General features: G+C 53.5%; 11 protein-coding genes across 11 annotated transcripts; 4 read left to right on the forward strand and 7 right to left on the reverse strand.

The window, feature by feature from the left end:
• Positions 1-124: 124 nt before the first annotated feature.
• J4E86_002807 (uncharacterized protein) lies at positions 125-1,594 on the reverse strand (the record flags this gene model as incomplete). The annotated part of the gene is made up of 1 exon (XM_051443364.1): positions 125-1,594. The coding sequence occupies one exon, from the start codon at positions 1,592-1,594 to the stop codon at positions 125-127; it is 1,470 nt and encodes a 489-aa protein (XP_051304859.1).
• An 870-nt stretch (positions 1,595-2,464) lies between these two features.
• Positions 2,465-3,493, reverse strand: J4E86_002808 (uncharacterized protein; the record flags this gene model as incomplete). Its single annotated transcript, XM_051443365.1, has 2 exons — positions 2,465-3,151; positions 3,203-3,493. 2 exons carry the CDS (start codon positions 3,491-3,493, stop codon positions 2,465-2,467), a joined length of 978 nt encoding a protein of 325 aa, XP_051304860.1.
• Positions 3,494-4,203: 710 nt separating this feature from the next.
• Positions 4,204-5,862, reverse strand: J4E86_002809 (uncharacterized protein; the record flags this gene model as incomplete). The annotated part of the gene is made up of 3 exons (XM_051443366.1): positions 4,204-4,277; positions 4,327-5,209; positions 5,260-5,862. The coding sequence occupies 3 exons, from the start codon at positions 5,860-5,862 to the stop codon at positions 4,204-4,206; spliced, it is 1,560 nt and encodes a 519-aa protein (XP_051304861.1).
• Positions 5,863-6,497: 635 nt separating this feature from the next.
• On the forward strand, positions 6,498-9,302 carry J4E86_002810 (uncharacterized protein; the record flags this gene model as incomplete). Its single annotated transcript, XM_051443367.1, has 3 exons — positions 6,498-6,768; positions 6,867-9,263; positions 9,286-9,302. 3 exons carry the CDS (start codon positions 6,498-6,500, stop codon positions 9,300-9,302), a joined length of 2,685 nt encoding a protein of 894 aa, XP_051304862.1.
• A 272-nt stretch (positions 9,303-9,574) lies between these two features.
• Positions 9,575-10,630, reverse strand: J4E86_002811 (uncharacterized protein; the record flags this gene model as incomplete). The annotated part of the gene is made up of 1 exon (XM_051443368.1): positions 9,575-10,630. One exon carries the CDS (start codon positions 10,628-10,630, stop codon positions 9,575-9,577), a length of 1,056 nt encoding a protein of 351 aa, XP_051304863.1.
• Positions 10,631-11,510: 880 nt separating this feature from the next.
• Positions 11,511-13,080, forward strand: J4E86_002812 (uncharacterized protein; the record flags this gene model as incomplete). The annotated part of the gene is made up of 3 exons (XM_051443369.1): positions 11,511-11,801; positions 11,914-12,196; positions 12,257-13,080. The coding sequence occupies 3 exons, from the start codon at positions 11,511-11,513 to the stop codon at positions 13,078-13,080; spliced, it is 1,398 nt and encodes a 465-aa protein (XP_051304864.1).
• Positions 13,081-13,608: 528 nt separating this feature from the next.
• J4E86_002813 (uncharacterized protein) lies at positions 13,609-14,220 on the reverse strand (the record flags this gene model as incomplete). Its single annotated transcript, XM_051443370.1, has 1 exon — positions 13,609-14,220. One exon carries the CDS (start codon positions 14,218-14,220, stop codon positions 13,609-13,611), a length of 612 nt encoding a protein of 203 aa, XP_051304865.1.
• A 737-nt stretch (positions 14,221-14,957) lies between these two features.
• J4E86_002814 (uncharacterized protein) lies at positions 14,958-15,252 on the forward strand (the record flags this gene model as incomplete). Its single annotated transcript, XM_051443371.1, is given in 3 exon segments — positions 14,958-14,991; positions 15,046-15,170; positions 15,190-15,252. The coding sequence occupies 3 exon segments, from the start codon at positions 14,958-14,960 to the stop codon at positions 15,250-15,252; spliced, it is 222 nt and encodes a 73-aa protein (XP_051304866.1).
• A 3,730-nt stretch (positions 15,253-18,982) lies between these two features.
• Positions 18,983-19,789, forward strand: J4E86_002815 (uncharacterized protein; the record flags this gene model as incomplete). Its single annotated transcript, XM_051443372.1, has 1 exon — positions 18,983-19,789. The coding sequence occupies one exon, from the start codon at positions 18,983-18,985 to the stop codon at positions 19,787-19,789; it is 807 nt and encodes a 268-aa protein (XP_051304867.1).
• A 115-nt stretch (positions 19,790-19,904) lies between these two features.
• J4E86_002816 (uncharacterized protein) lies at positions 19,905-20,760 on the reverse strand (the record flags this gene model as incomplete). The annotated part of the gene is made up of 2 exons (XM_051443373.1): positions 19,905-20,563; positions 20,619-20,760. The coding sequence occupies 2 exons, from the start codon at positions 20,758-20,760 to the stop codon at positions 19,905-19,907; spliced, it is 801 nt and encodes a 266-aa protein (XP_051304868.1).
• A 1,150-nt stretch (positions 20,761-21,910) lies between these two features.
• On the reverse strand, positions 21,911-25,413 carry J4E86_002817 (uncharacterized protein; the record flags this gene model as incomplete). Its single annotated transcript, XM_051443374.1, has 3 exons — positions 21,911-22,769; positions 22,821-24,383; positions 24,431-25,413. 3 exons carry the CDS (start codon positions 25,411-25,413, stop codon positions 21,911-21,913), a joined length of 3,405 nt encoding a protein of 1,134 aa, XP_051304869.1.
• Positions 25,414-26,347: the final 934 nt, after the last annotated feature.

Genomic DNA, 26,347 nt, shown 5'->3' on the forward strand with positions numbered 1-26,347 from the left:
CTGAATTCGATGTATAAGTCCGATATAGAAATTTGATGTATTACCAAAAGAAACGCTATATACAAAGCCCTCACATCCATTTACATCTAAAAGTACCTATCAAAACGCACTTCCAACCACCAGCCTAAAGCATAGGCCTCTCACTCGCCGGATCCTGCCCCTTCGCAAACTTCCTCTCAATCCTCTCCTTCCCCTTCTGCATATACCCCTCCACCTCCTCAAACTGAATCTGCGTCAACCCCGTCTTAACATCCATCTCACTCCTCTCAACCGTCTTCGCCTTGATAAACACGCCATTACACGCCATCTTCTTCCCTTCAACAACCTCCTTACAGAACGTAGCGTACTCGCTAAAATGCACAGCACTACTCGGAACACTCTCGAGCAACATGGCGAAACAATGCGGCATAGCTTCAAAGTCGCGCCACACGACTGTTACACCCTGAGCGACGCAGCGTTGCGCCATGACGGCATCTTCATCTCTGAGCATTTCTTCGCCGACGGAGAAGAATAGCGGGGGGCTTTTGCTCCAGTCTTTTGCGATGAGCGGCGAGACGAGGGGATGCATCAGCGCACTTGCTTCAGCGTAGAAATCTGCGCGCGGGGGATCCGCCGGCCACACGCCTTCGTCTTTGGGAAACTCTCTTGCGTCGGTTGAGCTGGGTGGGGGGAGGTAGTCGTATGTCACTGCACCTTCAATAGAAGGTAGACTACGCGTGATATCGAGCCAAGGAGACGCGAGGGCGACACCAGCCGGAAGAGGAATGTCTACTTGCTTGCCGTGGAAATTGACGGTTGGGGTTTGGCCAGCGGGCGTGCTGCGTTGGATCTGAAGGAGCAGTTGGAGGAGCGCGGTGCAGCATGTTCCGCCTGCTGAGTCGCCTCCGAAGACGATTTCGCTGGCGGGAACGGGGTCGTGGAAGGAGCCTGGGGGTGGGTGCAGCAGGGAGAGGTATGCTGTGAAGCAGTCTAACAGGGCAGATGGGAAGGGGCCTTGTGGTGAGAGGCGGTATCGCACTGAGAAAACACGGCCGCCTGTTTCTTTCGCGAGGCGACCCGTTAGGGGCCGTGATGTCGCTGGGTCGAGGAGGTACATTGCGCCACCGTGGAAATAAAGGAGTGTGACTTTGCTCGTCGTTTCTTTCATGAGGTTCTCGTATTTGTCTTTTTCGCTCATGTCGGCAGGTTCGGGTTCGTCGTCTTTTGCAGAGGCGCGGTAGCCGTCCCATTCTGCTTCTAGAGGTCGCTGTTCGGGCTTCGTCCATTGCTCTCCTCCGGTGCTCATATCGTCGATGGCTTTGAACATTATTTGTCGGATGTCGTCTTCTGGTGGTACATCTAGTTTGACTTTGCTAACCCAGATTTTGCCTTTGACGCCTGGGTCTTTGCAGGTTAGACGCTGTAGCTTTGAGATGGGCGTTGGTGTTGAGTTGGGGCCCATCATGTCGCGGAGCATGTTGACTGTGATTTCCGTCTTCAGATCCCATTTTGAGCTTGTCGGTGACATGGATAGAGAGTGCCATAGTGCTGTTTTCAATAAGAAAGGTGTTTTGGGCAGTAGGAGCTTGAGCAAGGCTGAGGGTGAAGCGTCCATGTTGGTGACGTTCCGCGGAGGCGTTGACTCAGGTCTTAGGTCTCGATGACTGTGAACGTGATCGGATATCACACTTTTACTTGTTTGGAGGTTGGGAAATTGGATTTTCGAGGTTTCCCAGACTATACCCAAGGTTAAAGGAGAGAAGGAAGTCACTTTAGTGGCAAACAGGTAGTCTTGACGTCGCGCTACTAGACCAACGCGGCATATAACGATGCCTCGGCACGAGTCATGATCTCATGCACGATATACGGTCTATACGCCCACGTGGGGGAACCTACGAAGACCCGCAAGCCCCAGCGATTGTCGCTAGCTGTCCTTCCAGAAGATCAATCTTTCTTCATGTCTTTGGTGCGATACGATGTCTATTGCATGTATTGAAAACAAGTCCTCCACCACCTCCTCCTTCTCCCCCACCCACCCGGACTCCATCGCTGGCGGTAGTGCAAATGATCAATTACATGCCGCAGCGTCTACACAGAGTCTTCAATCTTTGATCCATAATTGAGGAAACACGTCGCGTTATTGTCTAATCATCAATAGTATTCAAGTACTATGCGCATACCTAGGTAGTAATAATGTGTTATGCGGGTTAGTGGTATCTTCCCATGTCGCCTTGTACCAACCAAACGCCTAATACCTCAATTCCCTAAACAGACGATACTGTGAGCCATATCCTTCTTCGTCGTCCCAAAGCGTGGTTCGTGTCCATGGCAATCCATTCGCCAAGGAGCCAGCAGTCTCGTCGTCGATCATCGAATCACGACGAGAGCGTTGAGCTTCTGGGCCTGGCGATGGTGGTTTCCGATAATGGATCCTGAAGCCGGCGCGTTCGGCCAGGCTGATGATATTCCGTCTTTGGAGTGTCTTCTACCCATCCAATTCACCCTCTTCACTGCCCCTCTCCGTCGCGTTGCCATCGCCCGTGCCGTTGGCAGGAGGTTGGCTTTGGCTTGTCGCTTGTACGCCTTCCATACCGTCGGGCGTGTCCCCGAAGTCGATGCCGTCCTCGGGTGTCCGGAGCCCTGCGTACATGGACGGTTCTCCATCTTTGTCTGGCGACTTCTCGTAGAGATCCGCCATGAGGTTGCAGGCTCTCCGAATGTCGCGCAACTGGACATGTTGTATCTCCCACCATGGTTTTCCATCATCGTCTCCTAGCTCTACCTCCGCCATACGCGCGCCGGCGTACAGCGATGCTGCGGCGATCGCTCGCGATGTGAACAATAGGCACATCTGTGTGGACGTCGAGTCGGAGAGGAAGGCCCAGGCTGAGTTGCGCAGCTTCTTGTTATGCTCAACTCCGTAGTACTTCATCATGTCGTACATGGTCTTGTATGGTGATTCCACGTTAAGATCGAAGCACAAGGCTTCGAGCAGGACGTCTTCGCTGTATAGGATTGTGTCGCGCCATTTCCAAAAATCTTTTGTCTGCTCGTCGACGAGCTTGTTGGGATCCTTGAGCGCGACCCGGACGCATGAAACAACGAGTTCTTTCATTTTGCGACAGTTTTCTTCGACTTTGGTCGCTAGGAATAACGCGGTTGCGGCGATTTGCTGGTAAAGTCAGACGCGTCCATATCGCATCTATCAGGAAGGGGGACTCACATAGTGGTGTAGTGGCTTATACCCCGGCCGCGGCTTCAAACTCATTCGCATCAGGTAGCGATTGAAGAAGACGGCCGCTGTACTAAGCGTAGTCTGTGGTAATTTGAGCATCATGCCCACCTGCAATATAAACCCGACACCCTTCCGCCGTAGTGTGCGCTCCTCCTCAGCGGGCATGCCATCGCATATCGACGGCGCCAGTAGCAGTTCTTCTTCGGTGAAAATCCACTGCATCTCGGCTTCGATGACGGCCGGCGGTGGCGGTCTGGGGGGCTCACGCTGCGGCGCCATCGCGCTGCTGGCGGTCGATACCATCACCGAGGGTTGTAGCACTAGAGGTTGTGTTTCGATGCGCGATAGTGGTGGTACAGATGGCGCGCAAAGGATATGTTCCGATCCGGTATGGCGTCCCCGTCGTCGCTGATGGATATGTTAGACGACAGTTGCAGAGCGCAGTGAGGAGTTTTCAAGTGGCGTGAGGATTTGCGTGTGGGCGGGTGAATAGTGAAAGGCGACAATAGCAGCGGTATTGTTCGTCAAGGCGCAGCCATTGAAGCTTGAGAGCTGCAAGGGCCAACGGCTCTCTTCCGCGGCGAGTGCAGGGATCACTTCCGTTAACCTCCACCACCCCAACGCCGAAGGCTAGCAGCACCACATTCGGCGACCCCAGAGCCGCGTCGTTCCTGAAAGCTTGTGTACTGCTAAATAGTCTGGGCATGAAACGGATTGAGCATGTTTCAATCAAGAGAGACTCAAACGCTGTTTCGAACTGTCAAGTCGCACATGAAACTACTATCAAATGTCAACTGTGAGAGATCTATTGTACCTCGTTCTCTGTGTGAGAACGCCTTGACCGTTCCCAGTCGTGCCATGTTGATTTTAGGTACAATTAATATTACATAGGTGAGTCAACATAAGATAGAGATAGTTTGACCGCAACCCCAGAGGTCTATATCCGACCCGCCATACGCGCCGTGCAATGCTGGAAGTGTGCATCTTGCTCAAGATGAGTAGAACGCTTCGAATGTGTAGATAATACCGAAAACGAGGAAAGCGATCGCTCCACCAAGTGTGACTGTCACGAGTTAGCATTACGCCAAGAAAGAGGGATTGGACATGCTTACCATTGCGCATGCTGATCTTTCCAGCAATGGCGCGGCCACCGATGACTGCACCTGCAGTACACAGTCCGTGGCCAACTACAGCGCCGGCAGTGACATACCAGTAGTCAGACCCAGCAGCCATAGCAACAGTCGCGATCTGACTGCGATCACCCCACTCTCCGAGGAAAGTCATAACAAATGTCTGTACCCACGCAGGGCTAAGGAGGAGAGAAAATAGGTTGTTCACCGCGCCCAAAGTGCCGCTCATGGAGCCTCCGCGCGGTGAAGGCATTCGGTCCGGGGAGCTGGAAGGGCTGCGGGCGGGGGCAGGTAGTCGCGAGTTGGATCGGGAGCGTCGCACACCACGACCAGACTCGAGGGCATAGGGAGAGATGGAGGACTTCCGGCGGTTTTGGTGTCGGGCAAGCTGTTCCTTCTCTTCAAGTTCCTGCTCGACTTCAGCCATTTCCTCGCCCACGCCATCGTCTGGGCTCATAGCGAGACCCTCTCTTATAAGGTTGACACCGAATACAAGGAAAAGAGCAGCCGCAGCGAAGTGTGTGAAACGTTCCGAGAGGAGCGCGGGGACGGCGTGGCCCATGACAGCTGAAAGAATTGTCATGACGACCAGAGCGGAGTAGGCGGCAGAGAAGACGAGGAGTCGAGGGTGTCGCATAGCCATGAGCGCCGCAACGAGGAATGTTTTGTCACCAATTTCCGAGACGATAATCATGGTGAAAGCGAGTATGAAGGAATGGAAAGGTTGCACGGCGCCGGCGTCGGCATCGTCGAGTGTCGAAGAGGGTGTCTTGGGTGGTGAAGTGTCTAGGGGATCTTTGGTAGAGACGGACCCTGGGACAGGAAGAGGGTTGTCGTGCAGAGAGTCGGGAAGATCGGTGGGTTTCTGTAGTCTGGTTAATACTGAATCAACGGCACGGAAGAGTAACAACTCACCTCAAGCCCGCCAGCACCGAGCACACGAGTGGTGCTCGCAGTCTCTACAGCGTCTCCGCTCAATTGCTTCTGGTCAGCAGGATGGGCAGGAGCCTCCTTTGGTGACTCGGGAACCTGTTCCATCTTCTCCCCTGTCTTCTCCTCGTGAGCCAGTCGCTCCTTGTCCTTTGCCGACACTCCTCCCTCGGTGCCTGTGCTGCCAGTGGCCGGTTTCCGTGCCGGGTCCTGCATGACGCTCTTGTCGCCATCCTTGACGTCGTCTACAAGCACAGTCTCCGTAGAAGCGCCAGGCTTCTTGGCTGCTCCAAGATCTTCAACGACATTGGGAGCCTTCTTCCCCTTGTATTTTGGGTCGTCGTCCACGTATGGCCCGGCGTGGGGCTTGCCGTCTAGCCCATCGACAGGCGCATCTTTGGTTCCTTTTGGGACCGCCGTCGGGGCAAGTGAGGCATCAGGCGAGTAGGTGGCTTGAGTGTAGGCTGGCACAACGGCCCGCGCGACGGGCTTGTCGTCGGATGTGTCTGCGGCAATGGATGTGGCGAGAACTCGTAAAGCGGGCAGGAGGAGAAGCAAAGTGTGCGGCCGTGGCTGTCGTAACCTCATGATGAATGCGATTCGAAGGGAAGCAGGGGTGCGGTGCGGCGAAGGCAAGAAACGTCAGCGGTAAAGGGAAGCGCCCAGAGATAATTCAAGAGCTGCAAAGAGTGACGAGAATAGAAGAGGTTGTTGTGAAGGAAACGTGGATGTTTCGCCAAGTTTTATTGAACAGAACGGTGTAGGGGTCACTCTGATGTTGAGGCGTGTAAAGCAAGTCGAAGACGACCGAGATGCGCGCAAGGGGTGCGTGCAGACAGCCCACGTAATATATCCACGCCTACGTAAACCACAACGAGGGCTAGTTAAGGGGCCTTTCTGTCCGGAAGCCTGTGGGGAAGACCGGAAACATGGTGCAAATGCCGTGGTTCCGTCTCGAACTCAAACGCTTCGTATTCACATCCGTTCTGCACAGCTGGCCCCTTCTCCGTGCTGCGCCTTGAATGCTGAGGCCCACCCAGGCCCCGAACGGCGATTCGCGACACTAGTCACGTGAGCACCCGTCGAGTCGCCTTAGTCAGCCACCATCGCGGACCGTTGGCGTAAACAAGCCCGCCTCCGCATCAACGCTACTGACATCACACCTCACCCAACCTACGTCGCATGTCATACCAGCCGAGTCCACGCGTTCCTACGACATTATCATGGCCGACCGCAGGAGTGTGCGGTCTGTAAGCCGGCGCAAAACACCTACTCCACAACCACCGGCCAATGCGCCTGCACAACAATTCGGACGCGCATCGCGAGCGAGAAGTTTGCGCAGCGCCAGTCGCGAAGTAGAGGATTTTATCGACATCCAGAAGCCCACACGTCGAAGCGCGCGACAAGCGAGCGTGACTACGAACGATGGAAGTGAACATGAGGCACCAAAGGCGCGCAACACAAAGCGCAAACCCGCGAAAGAGCTGTTGGGAGGTTAGTAGCCACAGCCCAGTTGCTCGCTTGCGCAGTTCCCATTAGCGCAATATTCACTACTGGCTAGACAGAGCTCAGGCTAATTACGCATGCGCCAGACCTCACAGTGGTTGAGGAAATAGACACCGAGATTGCCCTTGAGGAAGACGAAATCCCAGGTACACCAGCGCGCACCGAGCCTGACGTAACCTTCCGCTCACCGGGCGCCGCATCCGAGATGTCCGGAACCACTGCCATCACCTCCTTCAGCATGATAGAGGCCGAATTCCTGGAGCCCAGATACATTGTCAAGCATCTGCGCAAGTTATGCGAGGCTACAGAGGATTTTTTGGAGCACATTGCGCCAAATCACGCGGCAATGGAGGATGATCTACAAAACATACAAGAGATGCGAAAACCCGGCTCAGTCTACAGCAAAGATTACCAGGACTTCGAAGACGAACTGAACACGCAGTTAAAGCATTATAAAGGCGAAGAACACAGCTACATACACATCAGAGCAATTCACCGCGCTCTTTTTGGGACAAGTGAGGATGTCACAGCATCACAGAGTGGCCTCGACTTGATCCTCTACCTCACCAATCTACTGGTATTAGCGAAGCAGATAGTACATTCAGATCGAGACGATAAGAATATCTGGGATGTGCTACGACAACTAGACATTTCGTTCCCAGCTCAGTTTATGCAGTCGCTCGATTCGAATACGCAACAGTCAGCTGCAGGAGAGAGTGCGCTATACAACGAGACCTTTGAGCTTGCGCTGGAACTGCGGACACAACTAGCAATACTCGTCCTTCAAAAGTCGGCCGACAACCCCAGCTTTGATCCCCAAGAGACAATGGAGGAGGTTTTTTTTCGTTCTGACTCGTCACAGTCGGTAGAAGCTGGTTCGCCGCTTCGTGGATGGGCCACAGCAGCTTTGGGCGGCGACGAATCAGCGCTACCCGAAGAATTCGAGGACCAGATTGTGACCCGAGTAGACGAGATCCGAGCCTTTTTCTCCCGGGATGAGGAACATGACGAACCTGTCGACTTGCAACAATTGAAGTCGAACTTTCCTTGGGTGGCAACCGTATTTCGCCTGTTAGATTGGGTGCGTCTTCGGCACAACGAACTCAAAATAGCCATCGACAATCTTGGAGGACCAAACGCGATCATGCATAACGTCAAAGAAGCCCTGGAGGAACCTCAGTCCGTCAATCAAACAGCGCCATCGGTTCCGCGAGAATCACTGCGTAAAAAGCGAACTTCATTTGGACGAGACAGGCGGCGCAGTAGCCGTAAATTCGACCCAAACGCGAAGGTGGATTTGCGTGCTATTGATGTTTTGAAAGAGAAAGAACGTGATTCGGGTGTACATCTGGGACTCGCGGCTTCTCAGCCTGATCGTGAAGAGACTCTTGTTCAGCAACCAGTTGAGGAGGTGGAGAATGAGCAACCGGGAATGGACGGCCAGCCACAAGACGAACAACAGACCATGGTCGGAAGCGACACGGCTTCTCAGCAGGAGCATGAGGATATTCCTCAAGCGATCGAAAAAGTGCAGAACGAGCAGCCAAGGACGGAATACCAACAGGATGATATACAGGTGGTAGATGAAAGCGACGGACCGCAGCAGCCCGATGAGGAGCAGTCTGAACAGCAACAACCCCGACAACAAACGGCGGAAGAAAGCCGAATGGAAGAGCCCGAAGAACCAGTCGAAGAGCAGGTCGAAGCACCTCAAGCATCAGGTCCACCGCAAAGCTCAGCAGCTCTACTAAAAGCTTTGAAAGCCGTTCCAAAGCCGCAGAAAGAGAACCGCCCAGTATCAATATTCGATCGCCAACCGACAGCACAGCGCATCGAATTCGGCGACGGCTTCGACAGCACCCAGCCAACACCTGGCCCGTCAAATACAGCCAAAGGAAAGCAACCCGCACTGCCATCCCCACGCAAACGTAAGCGCGTAATCGACATCTCCGACTCTGAATCCGACGAATTCGAAACCGCAGACCGCGGCTTCCGTGCCCCAGAACGGCGTCGCAACGCGCCCGTCTCAAAGAAACAGCGCACCGCCGAACCCATACCCTCTTCCTCCGCAGCACCAACTAGCTACCAACCACCTCCCCGCCCAGAATCCGAACAAGAAGAATCAATCTCCGAAACCTCTGCGCCCTCCATGTCCGAAGAACCGCCCTCATCCACCTGGCCCGACCAACGGCGCCTCGCAAAAGAAAACCGCGCTCTCGAAGTCACGACGCAAGAAAGGGCCGAGCGCAAAGGGCGCCAAAAGTGGACCGACGACGAAGAAGACGCACTGATACAGTATATGAACATGTACCGTGGGAAATACTCGAAGATTCTGCAGCATGATCAGGATGATCATGGGCCGAGGAGGTTGATCAATAGGAATCAGGTTAATTTGAAGGACAAGGCGAGGACGATGGCTTTGCATATGATCAGGTATGTCTCTTTATCTCTCCCTTCACAACAGGGACCGAAAGCATGGAATGGTTATGCTAACACAATTTTTAGATCTGGAGCTGGACTAAGACCAGGATTTGAGATGATCATCCATCCGGGCATGAAGGAAGGCAAAGCTTTAATGGCCGCTGGGTGGGTAATGCATGAAGATGGATCTTGGGAAAGGGCTGCTAGATGATCGTTGAAGGGTCGTCCGCTTGGATAGGATCTCCAGGACAAAGGCGTTTTTGGTTGAATATTCTTGATACCCACTGCCGCTATATCGGCGTTTTACTCAATCGTACAGTTGTTAGTTCTCAGACATTGATTTGCCTTGGTTATCAGGCAATGTCCTTCACACTCATACCATCTCCCTCCACCGAACCCCCCACTCCCCCTTCGCAAAACTACTCTCAACAACCACGCCCTTCATAACAGCCTCACACTTCTTCTTCTCACTCTCTCCCTCAACCGCAAACCCAAACGCACAACCTCTTCTCGCCGCTTTGCGTACCATCTCCCTCTCATCCGCTTTCCGCTGCCCCTCCCTCCGCTTCAACTTCATCTCGTCGGTCTCCTCGATGCGTTCAGCCCAGCCTTTTTCTCCGCCCACGCTGCCATTGACGTCGTTTTGCGCTTGGGGCGGGCGCACTTTTCCGCCGCCGTAGCCGTATTCTACGGTGTCGGGGAGGGCGGAGGGGTCTGTGTCTGCGTCTGTAGAAGAGGCTGTTTTGGTGGGTTCGAGGACTATGCCGCCTTCGGCTTCGGCGTCAGAATCTGATACACTTTCATCGTCGCTGGTGTAGTCTTGTTGGGATTGATGTGGTGCTGATGCTGATGATACGTCTGTCGTGGCTGTAGTGGCAGGTGTGCTAGACGCAGGTTGATCGACCATATCAACGCTCTTCCAATCCTCAGGCCTCTCGACTACGAAACGTGCTTTACGGTTCTTGCGTCGACCGTATACTTTCTCGGGGTCTTTTTCCCGCTGGAAGACTATCTCTTCTACTGTGCCGCATTCGATGATGATTCTAGTTTCTCCTTTGACAGTCTTGGATGGCTTTTTCTTATGCTTCTTCTCGCCTTTGCCGAACTTAGCATCATCATTTGCAGCTTCTGATTCTCCATTGTTCTTGACGGGGTCTGCTCCGGCGTTTTCTTTTAGTGATTCTGGGGTTGCGCCGTTGAGAAGGGCGGCGAATGTGGCTTCGATCTTGCGGTCGGTGGGACCTGGTTTGCTATTTCGGCATCGTGCTGAGCAGTATTTGACTGCCGTTGCGTTTCGAGTCTTGCGGCGCTCGCTGATTACGCGTCCGCAGCTGTGGCAGTAGGGTACTGTGTCGCCGACGGTGAGGTAGAGGGGTGGTGGGGTGACGGCGTGCTTGCTGGGCCGCGACCAGGAGTCCATCCACGACATCTTGCTGAAGCTTTTGGTATATTGTAGTGGTAACGATTGGTATAGCTTATTCAAGCGTAGAATATGGGGTTGGCGTCGCGTGAATGTACGGTAGAAGATTGTCGTGCTTGTGAAGTTGGTAGAGAGGGTACGGGCGCACGACGTCATCGGCTGTTACCTACCTGGTGCGCGGGTGTATGCAGGTACGAGACTATGGACTGTGCCGCAGGAAGGCGTGAACGGGTGAAGCTCGAATCATGTACATTTTGCAGCTAAGAGTTGAAGTCTATAATGACGTACTCGAATTGAAGTTTCCTACCTGTGCACTTGGTGTGGCTGCACGTGTGCTTTCAGCTACTAGAAATGGCCCTTATCATATCCTTCGCCTAATTACCGCGATCGATATATAATGATGGATTACTCAAGTCTACTAAATGCACCGAAGTTGGTGAGCGGTATCCCCACAAACCTCCCCAGTCGGTCCTCGGATGTTCCCCATCACGCCTCACGCCAGTTGCCGAGCTTAACATTGCCCCGATCTCGGTAATCAGCACGCATCGCAAGATATACAGTCTCCATTCCGCCGATGAACATGGAGGATATATATGTTCTTCTTCGGCGCTCCACCCTCTGCCGTTATATAGGGGCAGCGGGAGATTTGCGTACCTTGGGCTCTATTCTGCGCAGAACTTCAGGTCACGTCTTGCCCAGGGCATAAGGTCCGTTACAAAGCGGACAAATGGAACGTCTATCGCTATCAGCAGCGACTCCAGTGCCCCATTCCCCCTTCGCACAATCGCCATCCCAACACCATCTCTCCGCTAGACGCCGTCGACCTCTGAGCGTGCGCCATCGCTGTAAGAGGGCGAAGCTGCAGCCAAGACCCAGAACATCCGCATCCATGTCGCCTGCGCTGGACCCCGCGACGGGTGAAACCGGCACCAAAGGATCGCGTGCGCATCCTATAGAGACATCGTCGACCCCGGAACCGGGACGCCCGAGACGGACTACCGCGCAAAGCGACATCCAGGACACGATACAACACCCGGGCAACGTGCGCATCAACGTCCAGGGGGCCTTTATCGTAGACGAGGAGCAGCCGGGGACGCCCCAGAGCGAGGACTACGAACACGACCCGCACGACATCAGACTGCCGAACCACACTTCGGTAGTCAGCCATGTAGCCGTCGACGTGAGTGTACCTGCGTGGTCGTGTGCTTGATTGGTCGTGGCACGCGACCATTCACAGCGACCAGTCCCTTGCAGAGTCATAGCAGCATGCTAATACATCGTGCGCATCGCAGATAGGAGGCTCTCTAGCCAAACTTGTATACTTCTCGCGCGAGCCGGGCGACGATGCGATCGGCGGACGTCTAAACTTCTTCAAGTTCGAGACAGACCGGATAGATGCGTGCATAGAGTTCATGCGCAAGCTCCAGGCTGATCAGAAGCACGACAATGGATCCAAGTCGCCGGACCTGTGTATCATGGCGACTGGGGGTGGTGCGTTCAAGTACCACGACAAGATAAAGCAGGCGCTGGATGTAGAAGTCATACGGGAAGACGAGATGGAATGCTTGATCATAGGTAAGGACACAGGATTGTCTATGGACAGAGAACCAGCATGCTAACTTCGACGCTTTACAGGCCTCGACTTCTTCATCAACGAGATACCAAATGAAGTCTTCACGTACAGCGAAGACAGCCCCATGACCTTCATGCCACACCCTCCCGACCCACCGAACATCTACCCCTACCTCCTCGTCAACATCGGCTCCGGCGTATCCATGATCAAAGTCTCAGGGCCCCGACAATACGAGCGCATAGGCGGAACATCACTAGGAGGAGGAACACTCTGGGGCCTCTTATCGCTGCTTACCGGCGCACGCAGCTTCGACGACATGCTCCGACTTGCGGAGAACGGCGACAACTCCACCGTCGATTTACTCGTTGGAGATATCTACGGACAGGCGTACAACAAGATCGGGCTCAAGAGTACACATATCGCGTCGTCGTTTGGCAAAGTCTACAAGATGAAACGCGCAGCGGAACGGGAAGCAGAAGATGGATGCAACGGCGATCTCAAGCGCAGAGAAGAAGCAGAGCACGTCGAAGGCTCTGCGGAACTCTCCCACGACCCTGGTTCCTTCCGTCCAGAAGATATGGCGCGGTCACTCCTCTACGCTGTTTCCAACAATATCGGTCAGCTGGCGCATCTACATGCTGAGAAACATGGATTGCCTCGGATATACTTTGGAGGCTCTTTCATCGGCGGTCACTCGCAGACGATGAATACGCTATCCTATGCCATTCGTTTCTGGTCGAAGGATACGCGGCAAGCGTACTTCTTGAGGCATGAGGGATACCTAGGCGCCGTGGGTGCATTCTTGAAGAGGCAGCCGAGGAACTGGGGGAGGAGGGAGAGTGGTGCGGGGTCTGTTAGACCTACTTCAGTTTCTTCGCGCGCTTGAGATACGGCGACAAAGGATTCTGTCGCGGAAGCTTGACATAGTCGATGTCTTGTGATCTTGACCTTTTTGGGTGATGGCTGGCATATAGAAGCAGCGTTCTTGTTGTAACTTTGTAATATCATTATTGATTGGTTTAGCCTGGAGGCGCCATGCTCGATTGACTGTTTCCTAGATCCCCACTTACGAAGACTACGAGGACCGCCGCGTATCTACACATCACCGAATTAGCCATATCCTCTGAGCACCTGGAGAGTGGCATACATACGCAGCCGTTGCCGCGAATAACTCCGCTCTCCGCGCATTCGTCAACAGGCCCACGCTCGCAGCGAATAAGGTGGTGAAAGTCGCTATCAGCCCTAGTCTCCAGTCCGGAGATGTTACTTTGTAAAGTATAACAATGGCGCCGATAAGCAGTAGTGCTGCTAATAAGGTGCTGAAGTACGCTACAAAGGAGCTAATGGCACGGTCCGATGCGTAGGCTATGCCGTTGCCGGAGCGCTTGCGATCCTACGGTACTTCTATTAGCTACTACCGCCCTTTCACAATGGCGCCGCTTACTGGAAACAAGAACGCCAAATGCTCCTGCGCGAAGGTGGTCAAGCGGTCTTGATCGTCTTGTACCCGTAGAGCGACCAAGTCATCGATATCGTCGTATATTCCTGCACTATGTCCTCCAAGGGTGGGAAACGGCTCTCCTTTGCCGTCACTCTGGTTGTAAAATTCCATTTGGAAAGCGCGTAGAACTCCTTTGGGTGGTCTTGGAAGTGTTGCTAATGTGCTCTCGAACAGTAGTGCTTCTCGGTACTCTTTCAAAGTCTCTCGGATATCTTTCATTAACTTCCATCGCTCTTCTTGATCTACATCGTTGATCTCCGTCGCCTTCTGAAAGTCCGCGAAATTCCTTGCGCATTGCTTTGTCTCCAGGTTCGCGTGGAGGTCAGCCTGGTCTAGTACAAACTGTCTTGCTTGAAGCTCGGCAAGCTCGCTTTGTAGGTAGAGGAGGTTCCTTGCAGCGAGCTCATCGTATCGCTTGTAGATTAGAGTCGTGCGGTCGCGATCGCTTGCGATGAAGTGCGCGAGAGAGGGGTATCCCGAAAGATGATGCAATCGCGATTCTGCGTCACCTTGTCTATTGGGCATAACCGTGAAAGCAGATGGGAAACTCCAATTTCTCCCAGAAGTTACAGAAGGCTGAGCTGTGTTGGCAACGCTGACCGGTCAGTGGCTTGGGCTATGCCATGACCCCGCCACTGCATGCGCAGCCCTGATCAATAAGCTATACAATAGTCGCCGCCTCACCACCACCATCCTTCGACCCACGAAATTGTTAAAGACGATTTCTTCTTCTCCAATAGTTGCCAAACTTTTGCAAACTAGGAGGGTTTCCTCGTAACCTGGTATGGAAAGCTATGCCTCGGTCACTTTACGAACACCTCGATCGGACGTACATGGACATCGATATCAATGGGGTGCCTGTCGTGAGTACGAGAATCGACAAGTAAGATATATGGCTAACATGAGTTCAGGAACAACTTTTTGGACAGAGTCCACAAGAGCGGCGAACACTACAGACGCCAACGAGCACTCTACTGAACCACCAGACGCGTAACGAAGCTCAGTTGAGGACTGACCCATTTGCCACGGCCCCCCTTGACGATCCGCTTTCTCGGATTGACAGTCCAGAGTTACCGCTATCAGCTCCACGGAAAATCCCGATCAACCCTCGTAGACCTGGAAAGACCCGCTTGGGCTTACCTATCACGATCCACAACCATGACCTTCTAGCTACAGTACTGGCTTGTGCAGATACTGGTGCCGATGTCAATATCATGTCGAATGATGTGGCAAGAACATTGGGATACTCAAACTACGCCACAATGTCAGAGAAGAGGCAGTTCACACTAGCCAACGGTAAGCTTGTTGAAGCTATTGGTCAAGTTGAATCAATATGTTCCTTCGGTACAGAGTCAGTGGCATCAGGGACCTGGAAATGTGTCTTCTATATTCTCCTCAAAGCTGCGTCACCCATTATCATGGGTCTGGAATTCCTGGAGCAAACCAAGACGATGACCGAACACAGGCAAAGACTTGTACGTGTGCCAAGGCCAGCATATCAAGCACTTTCTGTATGCTCTGTGGGCGTCCCAAGGCGTCTGCTGGACTGCGAATTGAACTCCATGAAAACTCTGGCGACCCCAGACTCTGGATCGGACATTGACTTGATGTCACCCTCTTTTGCAAGAGAACGTGGTCTTGAAGTCTACCCGGGAGAGGAAATAGTCGAACTAGCGGATGGTAGCATGTCGGTCACTACCGGATTTGTGCGTACGAAGCTTTCCATCCCTTCGGTTGAGATGTCTTCTTCTGTCATAGCACTGAAGAACAATGTCACTGTCGACTTTTTCTTATTACATAGTCTTACGCATGACCTTCTCGTGGGGGAACATTCGTTGGAAGAGCTCAGAGTTTTCACAGATCATCAGCATGCTCTCACATGTACTCCCCCCAATTCTCGACCTTTGGGCTTGAATCGAATTCGGCATCTTGGTGCGGTTGATCGCATTGTGTCTTGGATCAAGGAGATGGTGAGTGGAGCGAGCTCTACCTTGGGCAATGACGGTATGGTATAGTTCCATGTTTGTTTCTGTCACAAACCATATAGCTAACTGAAGCTACCACAGGGCCAACCAGTTCCTCATCTGGTGACCTTCTGATAGACCAACGGGAGAATGATCGCAGAGAGTGTGAGGCCAGCAGAATCGCAACCTTACCACTTGATGAGCAGCAAGCCGCTATAGCGACTGAGGCAGCTAAGCAAAAGGCCTACAAATCCCATTCACCGCTTGTCCACAAAAGACACTTCCAATGTGATCACCCGGGCTGTGCCGCACAGCCCTTTCAAACACAGTACCTGCTCAAGTACGCAACTTCTCAAACTCTATCTACGTTCACTTACGAAAGCAGCACACATGCGAAACGACACTCGGTGGATAACCCACATTACTGCCCGGTCACTGATTGTACAAGAGGCCCAGGCGGAAGAGGTTTTGAGAGCAAGAACAAAATGATACGTCATAGTCTTGTCGGCCATCAATGTTCAGGATACATTTGTCCGTTCTGCGCCGGTCCCGATATCGGACAGATTTACCCGCAACCTGATGCCCTGCAACTGTACGTTGAACGTGAAGCTCGAGCTGGCATTTAGCCATTGCTAATAGCTTATCTCTAGACATGTACGCGTCCTTCATCCAACCGAAGATGAAAACGATCCTCTGCTCCGCGATATATTAGCACAACGTCGTGAGAACAGAAGTCACGGTCGCAGAAGAAAAACGGGTAGTCTAGATGCCCTACTAAAAAGGCTGTAGAGTGCAAGGAGGCTGTGGTTCTGCTTGTGCACATAATCATGGGATTCGAACGCAAGATTAAGATGGACCGGCGCAGTGACTACATGATGGTTTAGTCTAAAGAATGAGCTACATGAAGCTCGGTATCACATTGCGCGAGCTCAAAACCAAGTTGAGCTTGTGAATATACTCGAGCTCGCCCTCTACCCCAAGGTCATGTTGAATCCAGGCTGTCTGGACCAAGCCTTTCGCCTCCAGTAAGCTATTCAAGTGAGGATGCTGTTCCAGTCTCGTAAAGAAGTCAAGCACGACCATCCGCTCTTCGTCCGTATGCGTCTCACATCCGACGATGAATATAGCGAACGATGGCGGATATGTGTTCAGGCTGGCAATTATGGAGACCGCATCTTTTTTCCAGCTTTCTATCCTGGTGGATTCGCCTGAGAAGTTTCGAGATACGCGCTCGAGGTATATCAGGCCAGCTAGTCGGGTTAGTTCTAGACAGCGAGACTGATCGTCGTCTCCTCCATCCTTCTGATTGACGACTTCAACGTCGCTCAGTCGAACCTTGAGATCGTCCAAAGATTGTTGATATTCCACTGAATAGTAGTGCGGGTCGGAAGCGTACAGCCGTGTGTCTAAGACGTCGGCGAGAAGCTGGACTACCGGATGAACGTATGTGGAGATAGCCGCCATATTTTTTGCTACCAACATTCGAGCAATACGATACTGCATGACACAATGGGGGCTTGCGCCATTGATGCCAAGCTCTTGCGAGGTTGCTCGAATCATATAGGTGCGCCAATGACGGAAGCTGAAGCGGGTGAAGGTGACAAAGTAGTAAAGCCACTCTAGCATGATGGCTGCGTCGCTCCCAATGTGGTATGCTTTCTGTTCGACAGTAGGTAAGACGTTTCTTGCGCCGCACAAATGACCTATCCAATCGCAGTCGAGATTTGTCTATGATTGTGACGGTAATGCGTCAGTCTCGTCCTTGTCTTTTCCGGATGAGTACTCACTTCTACCAAACACAAAGTCAGCCCAGTGGCAATGTGCTCAATACTGGCATCATGGTCCATTTCAGAGCTTGTGGCACTTATCAACGCGTCTATAGCTGCGTTCTTTGCACGGGCCGCATGCACCGCATCGTTTCCGCGATGACGCGAGGCCAGTGCGACAACCGATAGCAGTAAAGCCTTTGACGCTTTTGATCGCCCGGATAAGGCCATGCGCAACAACAGCCGTCCGATGCCTGCTTTTTCACGGCCCAGGGTCGGTAGGATACCGATCATCACGTCCTCAACTGCGGCTAGTTAATATTGAAGCAGTCTGCCCCATAAGAGGACATACAATACTGTATTAGATCCGCATCGCTAGCAGTGATCATTTTCGGTACCGGGGCCATGGTCTGGGTAAGCCTGGGCAATGCAAGCCTATATCTCTCAACATGCTCGCTTTTTACTAATCACACGTCAAGTCGTGTCAACAGCTTGCTTTGAGACGCCGTACCTCCGCCTTTAGCATCTCTAGCAAGGATATGGAGAAGGACATCGGTCTGCGACACATTGACCCATTGCTCAGTCCTCTGTCGGCTTGTCGTGTGCTGCGTCCCCGAACATGCAGGCGTTGGCAGAGAGCTCTCTTGTTGATTTTTCTGAGACCATACGAGACGAATGCCATAACCACCACATGGTCGCTTGGACTTGGAACACTTGATGCACACAGGAACAGTGCGATCACACAAAACCTTTCGATCTATAGAATTCGTTAACAAGGCACAATACCGAAGACTTCATGGGATCAAGCACTACCTTTGCATGTCCAACACCCCTTCGTCGCAGTCATCCTACCTAGATAGGTATCGCGTAGGACTCGGGGCAGACAAGGAAGTGCACCTTTCCGGTAAGTGCTGCAAAGAGATCGTGACGCCGCATATTAGAAATCAAGAGTTCACAAGAGAAACACGTAACCGAACAGCAGGGCGTTGGAAATGCTAGGCGGGAGTCGCAGGTGGGAGATGGCCCAGTCCGTGGAGGCCCTAAAACCCCCCACCCCGCAGTTGTCAACGAATCACGCGCGAGAGACTAAGGCAGCGCTATACCCAGAATGGACGTGAAGCAACTATCTGCGAGGTCTTTGTCAGCCTCGTTACCGCCAAGCATACATCGTGAAACCATCTCCTGCAGGTCTCAGGCACGATCCCTCTGGCGCATTCATCGCGGCAAGCTTAGTCGACCGCATATGCCTTCAAACAGAACTGTGGTCAAAATCTGCGAGCTCAGCATTGTTGCTTACGAAGCCATGATGGTAGGAACACTCCTGCCGCTCCAATACGGAGGAATGGCATCGTCTCATAGAGTTGGTATAAAGGAGCTTGCTCGGCCTCGATAGTATCAGCATCAACTCACATTTCAGTATCAAACACTCCAGTCTACAAGACACTCAATCATCACCACCCTCAACCTGCAAGACACTCAATCATCATAACTCACAGCCTTCCAAACACTCAACCTTCAAGACACTTCAATCCTCACAATCTTCACTAGCAAACCAACATGCCTTCCTACCTCATCACCGGAGCATCCCGAGGAATCGGCCTCGCCTTCCTCGACAACATCTCCAGCAACACCAACAACGTCGTCATCGGCCTTGTCCGCAACGTAGCCGCCAGCGAAGCCAAGGTCGCCTCTTGGAACAGAAGCAACATCCACTTCGTTCAGGGCGATCTCGAGAACTACGAGTCGCTCAAGAGTGCCGCCGCTGCTACAGCCAAGATTACTGGTGGAGGTATTGACTACCTGATCGCAAATGCCGGTCTGGTAGAGGGCGGCTTCGACTCCTTCTCCGTTCTCGGCAATGACCCAGAGAAACTCACAGCCAGCCTCACCCGCCAGTTCAGTGTCAATGTCACCGGTAACATCCACCTCTTCAACCTCTTCATGCCACTCGTTCTCAAGGGAACTGTCAAAAAGGTCGTCGCCATCTCCAGCGGCATGGGCGACATGGAGCTAGTGCGCAAGTACAACATCTCCGAAGACGCGCCTTACTCCATCAGCAAAGCGGCAGTCAACATGGCGGTCGCAAAGTTCAGCGCCGAGTACGCCAAAGACGGAGTCTTGTTCTTGGCCATGTCTCCTGGAGTCGTGGGCACGGATGTCTACGCCGATCTTTCGGAGGAAGACCAGCAGAAGCTTGGAATCATGTCGCAGAAGTTTGCAGCATACGCACCAAAATTCAAGGGCCCGATCACACCAGAAGAGTCGGTCAAGGCTGTGCTGAGTGTTGTTGAAGCCTCCAGCGTTGCTAATGGAGATGGTGGTGCTTTCTACTCTCATCTTGGCAAGGGTGAGAAGTGGCTATGACGAAGACTGGGATAGTGGTTGGATGATACTTAGACGGCGCTTAGTCTTAATTTCTTTTCCATTCAGCAGTTAAATATATGCATAAAAGTTCAAAACTATTCTCTTCCTCGTGATTCTACAAGCACTTCCCCGGAATGCTCGCAGTAGCATTCTTAACAAACCCATTCAAGAAACCCCCACCACCACACTGAATGCCCTTAACAAAAGCCTTCGCAACAGCGTCCGAGCCAGCCGGACTGGGATGCGTGTGATCCACCGGGAAGAAAGCATCCACCTTCGCCTTACCGAGCGTCTTGAAGATATCCGCCGTGTACGCTCCATGGTCCACATACATAGCATTGCTCCCCAGCGCCTTCGCCACGTCCCTCGCATACCCAACAAACCTCCCACCGTCCGTATACGAGAAACTGCCGCCCTCCCACGGATTATTAGGCGTCTGACTGCTCACAATAACCTTAGCGCCCTTGGCAATAAGCTTCTTGCCCGCCTCGGTGAGGTAGTAAGGGAATGTGTGAACGGTAACTGCCTGCCCGTTATACGTAGACTGGCACGTCTCAGATCCGGTACCGGGGCAGACTGAACGTCCGTTGTCGCCGCTGCCGAGACCGCCGCCATCGTTGTGACCGAATTCCATGATCACGATGTCGTTGGGTTTTACGAGGTTGGCGATCTCGTCGAAGCGGCCTTCGACGGTGTAGGACCGGGAGCTGCGGCCGCCGATGGCTTTGTTGACGACGGGGAGGGTGAGCGAGTTGGGGAGGAAGACGCCCCAGCCTGGTGGGTGGGTGTTAGTAGGGGAGCTGGGGTGGTGATAGGTGATGGGATGTACCCGTAGTTGCACCACTTGCTCTCGCCATTGTCGAATCTCCGGCTAGATATACAGTCTGCGCGCGCTTCTCGACGTGACCGCTTGGAGCAGCCAACACCGTAGCCGCCAGTGCAGCCACCGAAAATAGACTTGAGGAATGCATGACGAAGAACACGATACTCTTCTGATCTTAAAACAAAAGTCTGAAAAGCGCTGAACCCAAAACTCACGTCCAAACACCCTACTATAAGCCCCAACCACCACCAGACCCTACCTTCCCCATGCGTCCTCTTGTCAACTAATCTTCCGTAAGCCCCATCTCAATCTACTATACAAAAGCAACGAAGTACTACCGCGATCGACCCTGAAACACACCGAGTCCAGGCTAATTCCCCCAGATTATATTACCTAGAGGACCTAAACTGCGGGGAGACATCCGGAAGCGGGACCCCTTCCTACAAATAGAACAAACATGTCAGGTCTCGTGGTACCCGGAGCCGGCACTTGCGGATGTTAGTAATGGACGGTTTGGTGTAGATTGTTCCACCGGGGAAATACAGGGCTGGGCGCGGATGAATTAGAACCGAGGGGGTACATCCGACGACGGTAGTGCGCGTGGCGGCGTGATGCTGCTGCTGTGGAGGCTGCATTATACTTCCGCTCGTGCGAAGGGTTCAGGTGAGTTGATGGTGTAGATGACGATGTGAGGATGGGTAGATCATGCTGGGCATGCATGTTGCACATGGCGCTAGCGCTATGCGGGACATCTCTTTCCGAAATGTCCACCTCAAGGCTAGCACATCGTATTTGATCACCCAGACTTTGAAAGAAACACCCGTTGAAGCGCAGGAATAGTAATGCAAGAGACGATATGATTCATGTATCTAATGTTCGGCCCATGAGGGGGTGGATGCCGTACTACAGACTCCGCGCCCCGGCAACCTAAAGTGTATAATATCCCATTAAACTTTGCTCGACACGCCCACGCCAAGAGAAGGAAATCAGAACACCCAAGAGACAAAAAGAAGTAGTATCAAAGTAGGGTCAATGCAAGAAGCGCACTGCCATGCATGCCAGATGTGGTGTAAACAAGAGAATGATGTGCTCGATGTTGTGGAAGAACGCTGTCGGGGGATGCTCGCGTCGAGTGTCCATATGCAATCGTCAAGGTAGTGTGTGCTGAAGGAATGCTGAATGGGTATCGAGCCGGCCGAATGGTGTTGAAACATGACTGACGTGGGAATGCCAGTCGAAATATATACGAGATCCTGAAGTGAATGTTGTATGCCACTGTGGCCTGCTTCCCTTGTGGCTTAGCCAGGTCGTCTGAACGCTTCGACGTTCAACGTGGGTGTCTCGACTTGTCGGTTCGTCGGCACGCCTTCGTTCTTCCTCCTATCGAAGAAGTTCTGGCACTCGTGGCTGACAAAGGTCCATTCTGCGAGAGCACGACCTGCGTAGGTACTTGATGTTACAGCAGCTCCAGTTGGAGGGGTACTGAGGACGGGTTCCGTGTTGATGCCCCTTGATTGTAGCAAGTTGTGTGCTGGAGCCGGAAGTTTCGGAGGTTGGAGGCGCATGTTGTGGTAGGTACCGAAGCGTTTGTCAACCCATTCCAGGGAGAAGCGGAAATTGTAGGTTCGATGAGTGGAAGGTGGCGGTGCTGGCGTAGACACAGGAGGCTCCGAAACCGCAGATGCAGTGGTGGAGAGTGTGTCGGTTGACGAGTTAGCAGACGATGTCTTGCTGCTGTTCTCCTTGTCTTTGATCGATGCCGCAGGGCTCTTGGCTTTCGCAGTCTGCTTGGAGCCTCCACCGATGAGATTCCGCAGGATGTTCCACTTGCCCTTGCCGGGGTCTTCATCAGGAAAGTCGCTTGAATCCGCGGACAGGGCGGACGCAGGCCGAATCTCCGCTTCGGGGATGCTGGTGCTGGCAGGAGTTGGTTTTCGCTGATGGGGGTTTTGGACCACGCCGTCAAACGAAAGGAAAGGACCGTTGTTGGCCACAATAGGATTATCATTACGGATGATAAGAAAACGTCGGCCTGGTGCAGGATTGCACGCCTGGGTCGATGGGTATACGATCTGCTTACGCTCAGCTTCTTCTTGAAGCCAGAGGTAGTGAGACCAAATGGACCGGAGGCGGTCGCTCAAAGCCTTCTTAATGGCTCTGTTTCATTATTAGCATATGTCATCATTGTCAAGCCTCAAGGATACGTACACCTCAGTATCGGTCTCGTTTCCGTCATAGCGCGCAACCCGCCAGCAGATCAAACGCATAAAGTAAGATCGTACCATAGGACACCAATGGTTGAAGCGGCTCTCGAAGAAAGCTGGTTCCAGAAGAAAGTCGAGGCACAACCCAGCCTTTCTTCGCTCGTCCATAACCAGTGTGCACCAGCTGCTGTAAAGGAAGGCGTACAACTTGATCTCGGTGGCTGTGTTGTGACTGGCGGCCATTGCCTTGAATACGGTAAGCCAGAATGGCCAGTCCATTACAGCGTGTTGGTCACTGTCGTGCTGTTCGTATCGGACCATGATGATGAGAGCCTCCTCGAGAAAGTCACAGAGTGTGTAACAGGCACTGTTGTCGTATATCGAAATCTTGCGTGCCTGCGCCTGTAGGAGACGAGCGAAACTGTCAGCGAACATGCGCCTGGCAATGTGAAGATGCGAGTTCCGCTCAGAGAGGAAATCCCGAATTAGCATTATAAGTCGATTTTCTTGCATCATTCTCGTAGCATTCGCAGGTGGGATGGCGATACTCGAGGCAGAGGCATCGGGTTCTAGAACGTCATCAAAAGTGATGTTTGCCGCGGTCGATGGATCTTCCTGCTGTTGTGGAGTGGCGTTCCTGTTGATGGTCGCATCGAGGTTGACCAAAATCTGGGCATGCACCATGATGAGTCCTGGCACGCAGATGCGCTCCGCTTTGCTGGGCTCGACAGGTAGGAAATCGCTGACGAGGATATGGAAATGCTTTACGAAAACATAGAAAAGGTCGCTCTCAGCACCAGACCAGCGCTTTGTCCACAGGCCGTACCAGTCGAGGTTCGCCATAGCGAGTGGGGGCAGCACAGGCTTGTGCAGTTGGCGCAGGAGTCGGTTGAGCGAAAGCAGCTTCAGCGAGTGGAGCATGGGAGGGAATCCAGCCACAACTCGATCAGAAACAGCATCCAACCGATCAAGCTTGGACACGCCAGATTCCTCCATGACGCGCTTCATCATGTCTAGAGAGGGACCCCACAGGCGTACCAGAACGTCTGCCACGCCTGGACAGAAGCAAAAGGCGTACGCGCAGGTCTTTCCGCAAAAGGTGACCAAACTAGCTGCGGCGTTCCGCAATGACATCTTTTCTACGACAAAAGCCATCTGAGATTGCAGGTTCTGGGTAAAAATGTTCCGAACGTTGTGGTAGACCGATTCGGCGAGGAAGTCGGAGTTGGCGGATGCGTTGGAGCTGGTCGTAGATGCAGACAGTGTCTCCACGCGGTCTGCAAGAGCACAGAAGGGAGACGGATACAGTCTCCATTCGGGCCTCTCCATGACTGCGGCAATACCCTCCAGAATGACGGGACGATCTGTGCCGGAGATAGACTGGTTGTTCCGTCCTGCGACGAGCTCCAAGAGGCCGGTCCACCATCCATTGAGGATGTTCACTCGCCTGTCAAGGTCTTCGGGCCTGAGCTTGTGGTTCGAGGGATGTGAGGAATACTGTCGGAGGAAGGGTAGTAGGGCGGTGCGGACGACGTTGGCTTTGAGGGAACTGGACTTGGATTGGAACCTGTCTTCTGTTAGCTCTGGATTCACCGGGGGAAGAGGGAGTCTTACTTGCGCAGATCCCCGTCCAAGGTCCTGAAGGCAGTCCATAGCTCGTCTTTCTTGCGGGGCTCCGTCTTGATGCCCTTGAGCTTCTCTGCAGATACGTTGCGTGGTAGTGGGGGAACAATATGGGTCGGGCTAACTGGGTTGTGGTTCTGCGGGTAGTGGGGAAGCTTTTCTGTCGAGAAGGATTTCGGGACGGACGGCAAGTTGGAAGCGCTGCTCGATGCGGCGAAGAGACCACTGAGACGCTTGTTCTTCTTGGCGACTGGCACGGGCTGTTGAATCTCTTCCTTCACAGTGTCCCTGGCTTCAGACTCTTCTGAAATCCGGTCTGTAGTCGTGATTGTGGTTGTGAGCGTTTTCCGCTTGGCTGCCTCGGTGGTAGGCTGGGTCTGGTCGCCGAGACTCTTCTTCTTGAGCTTCTTTTCCTTGACCGGCGAAAGAGACTCACGCGGCTGCTCCTTCACAATCCACGACTTCCTCCGCAGATTGGTCAGGGACCGCGAAGGGGAGCCAGCGGGCGAGTCTGATTGCTTCACAGCGTCGGTCCGGCCACGTTCGGCCTTGCGGTCGGTCTTGCGTTCAGCGGATGGCTCTCTGCTCCTGCTGGAGAACGGGAGAAAGCGCGAGGAGCGACGCGAGAGGTTGTTGGGCCTGAGTTGCGGCATTTCCACGCCAGGGAGTTCGGGAGCCTCTTCTGAGGAAGGACTCGAGCCACCCGAGTGGCTTTCAGACGTGCGCTCTTCGCTCTTGCCGGTTTCGACATCGTCGTCAGAGCCTCCCCTCAGTTCGACCACGGGGGGCTCGTGGTCCAGATCCTTGACCTGGGGGAAGTACGTGTACGAGGCGGCCTTGGGGAGCTGGGCGCGCTCCGTGTGGCTGGGGGGCTGTGGACCAGGGCCGACCTCTGAGGCGGCTCTGCTCCTGCCTCGAATGGCATTCGCGAGGGAGTAGTGGCCGCGAGGAGCCGAAGCAACGGCGATGGGCATGGCGACAGGTGGGTTGGACGTGGGCGAGGCAGCAGGAAACAGCCGGGGATTCGTAAAGTTTGACGTGTTCCAGAAAGTTTACGGGCTCATGGCGGTGAATTGGGACGGTTGCGGCGTTGTGCTGTCAGGCGGGCCGTTGTGCAGCAGGCAGTGAACGGGCAAAGGTGCAGTATACTCCAGTCGGGCGCGCGAAGACGTCACAAACGAGGCTGTGGTACCGGAAGCGAACGGCAGCCGCTCAGAGGACGCGGGGGAGGGCAAAGCGAGTGGAATCTGCTGCGACAGGATCGGGCAGTAAGTTCAGTAGCGACTGGCAGGCCTTGGGTTAGAGATTCCGCGCTCACTGACGCCGCTGGGGGCAGGTTGAGGGCTATTACTTTGACGCTTTCGCAAGCGGACGAACTGGGGCTAGCAGGGGTCGTCGCCTGCGCAGATCGCGTCGGAGCGATAATAATTCTATATTAAAAACGGGCGTATTCTTGGTATCATTTGCCTTTCGTCTACTGACCCGCGCCGCGCCGTTTCTTTACATTTCCACGCTGGGAGCAGTACGAGCTTTAGCCCGCCACCCACCGCCAGCATGACGCCTTTCGGATCGTCGCAGCTGGCATGCCTGCGTGTGTGACGGTGCTGCGCATCTGATGCAGCGACACGGTCGGGGCAAGATGCGTCTGCTGCGCGGTGGGCCCCCGGCGAACCAACTTGTTTTTTCGCGACGTGAACTGCGAACACTGCAATCTCTCGCTGCCGTAATCTCCTGGCCGGTCCCTAGACATACCGCAGACCCCAGTAGCTTACCGCCTCGTATAACGGCTCGACTCTCATGACTTATCTTGACGTACTGCTTTCTGCTCTGCAGTATAAGACCGGTACGGTTGACTACTGTGGACAGGTGCTAGTGCCTCAGGGTAAACCTCTCAACCGAAAAAAGTCC

Source organism: Alternaria arbusti (assembly GCF_024043155.1).
Source record: "Alternaria arbusti strain BMP 1465 chromosome Unknown scaffold_3, whole genome shotgun sequence".
Lineage (NCBI taxonomy): Eukaryota > Fungi > Ascomycota > Dothideomycetes > Pleosporales > Pleosporaceae > Alternaria > Alternaria arbusti.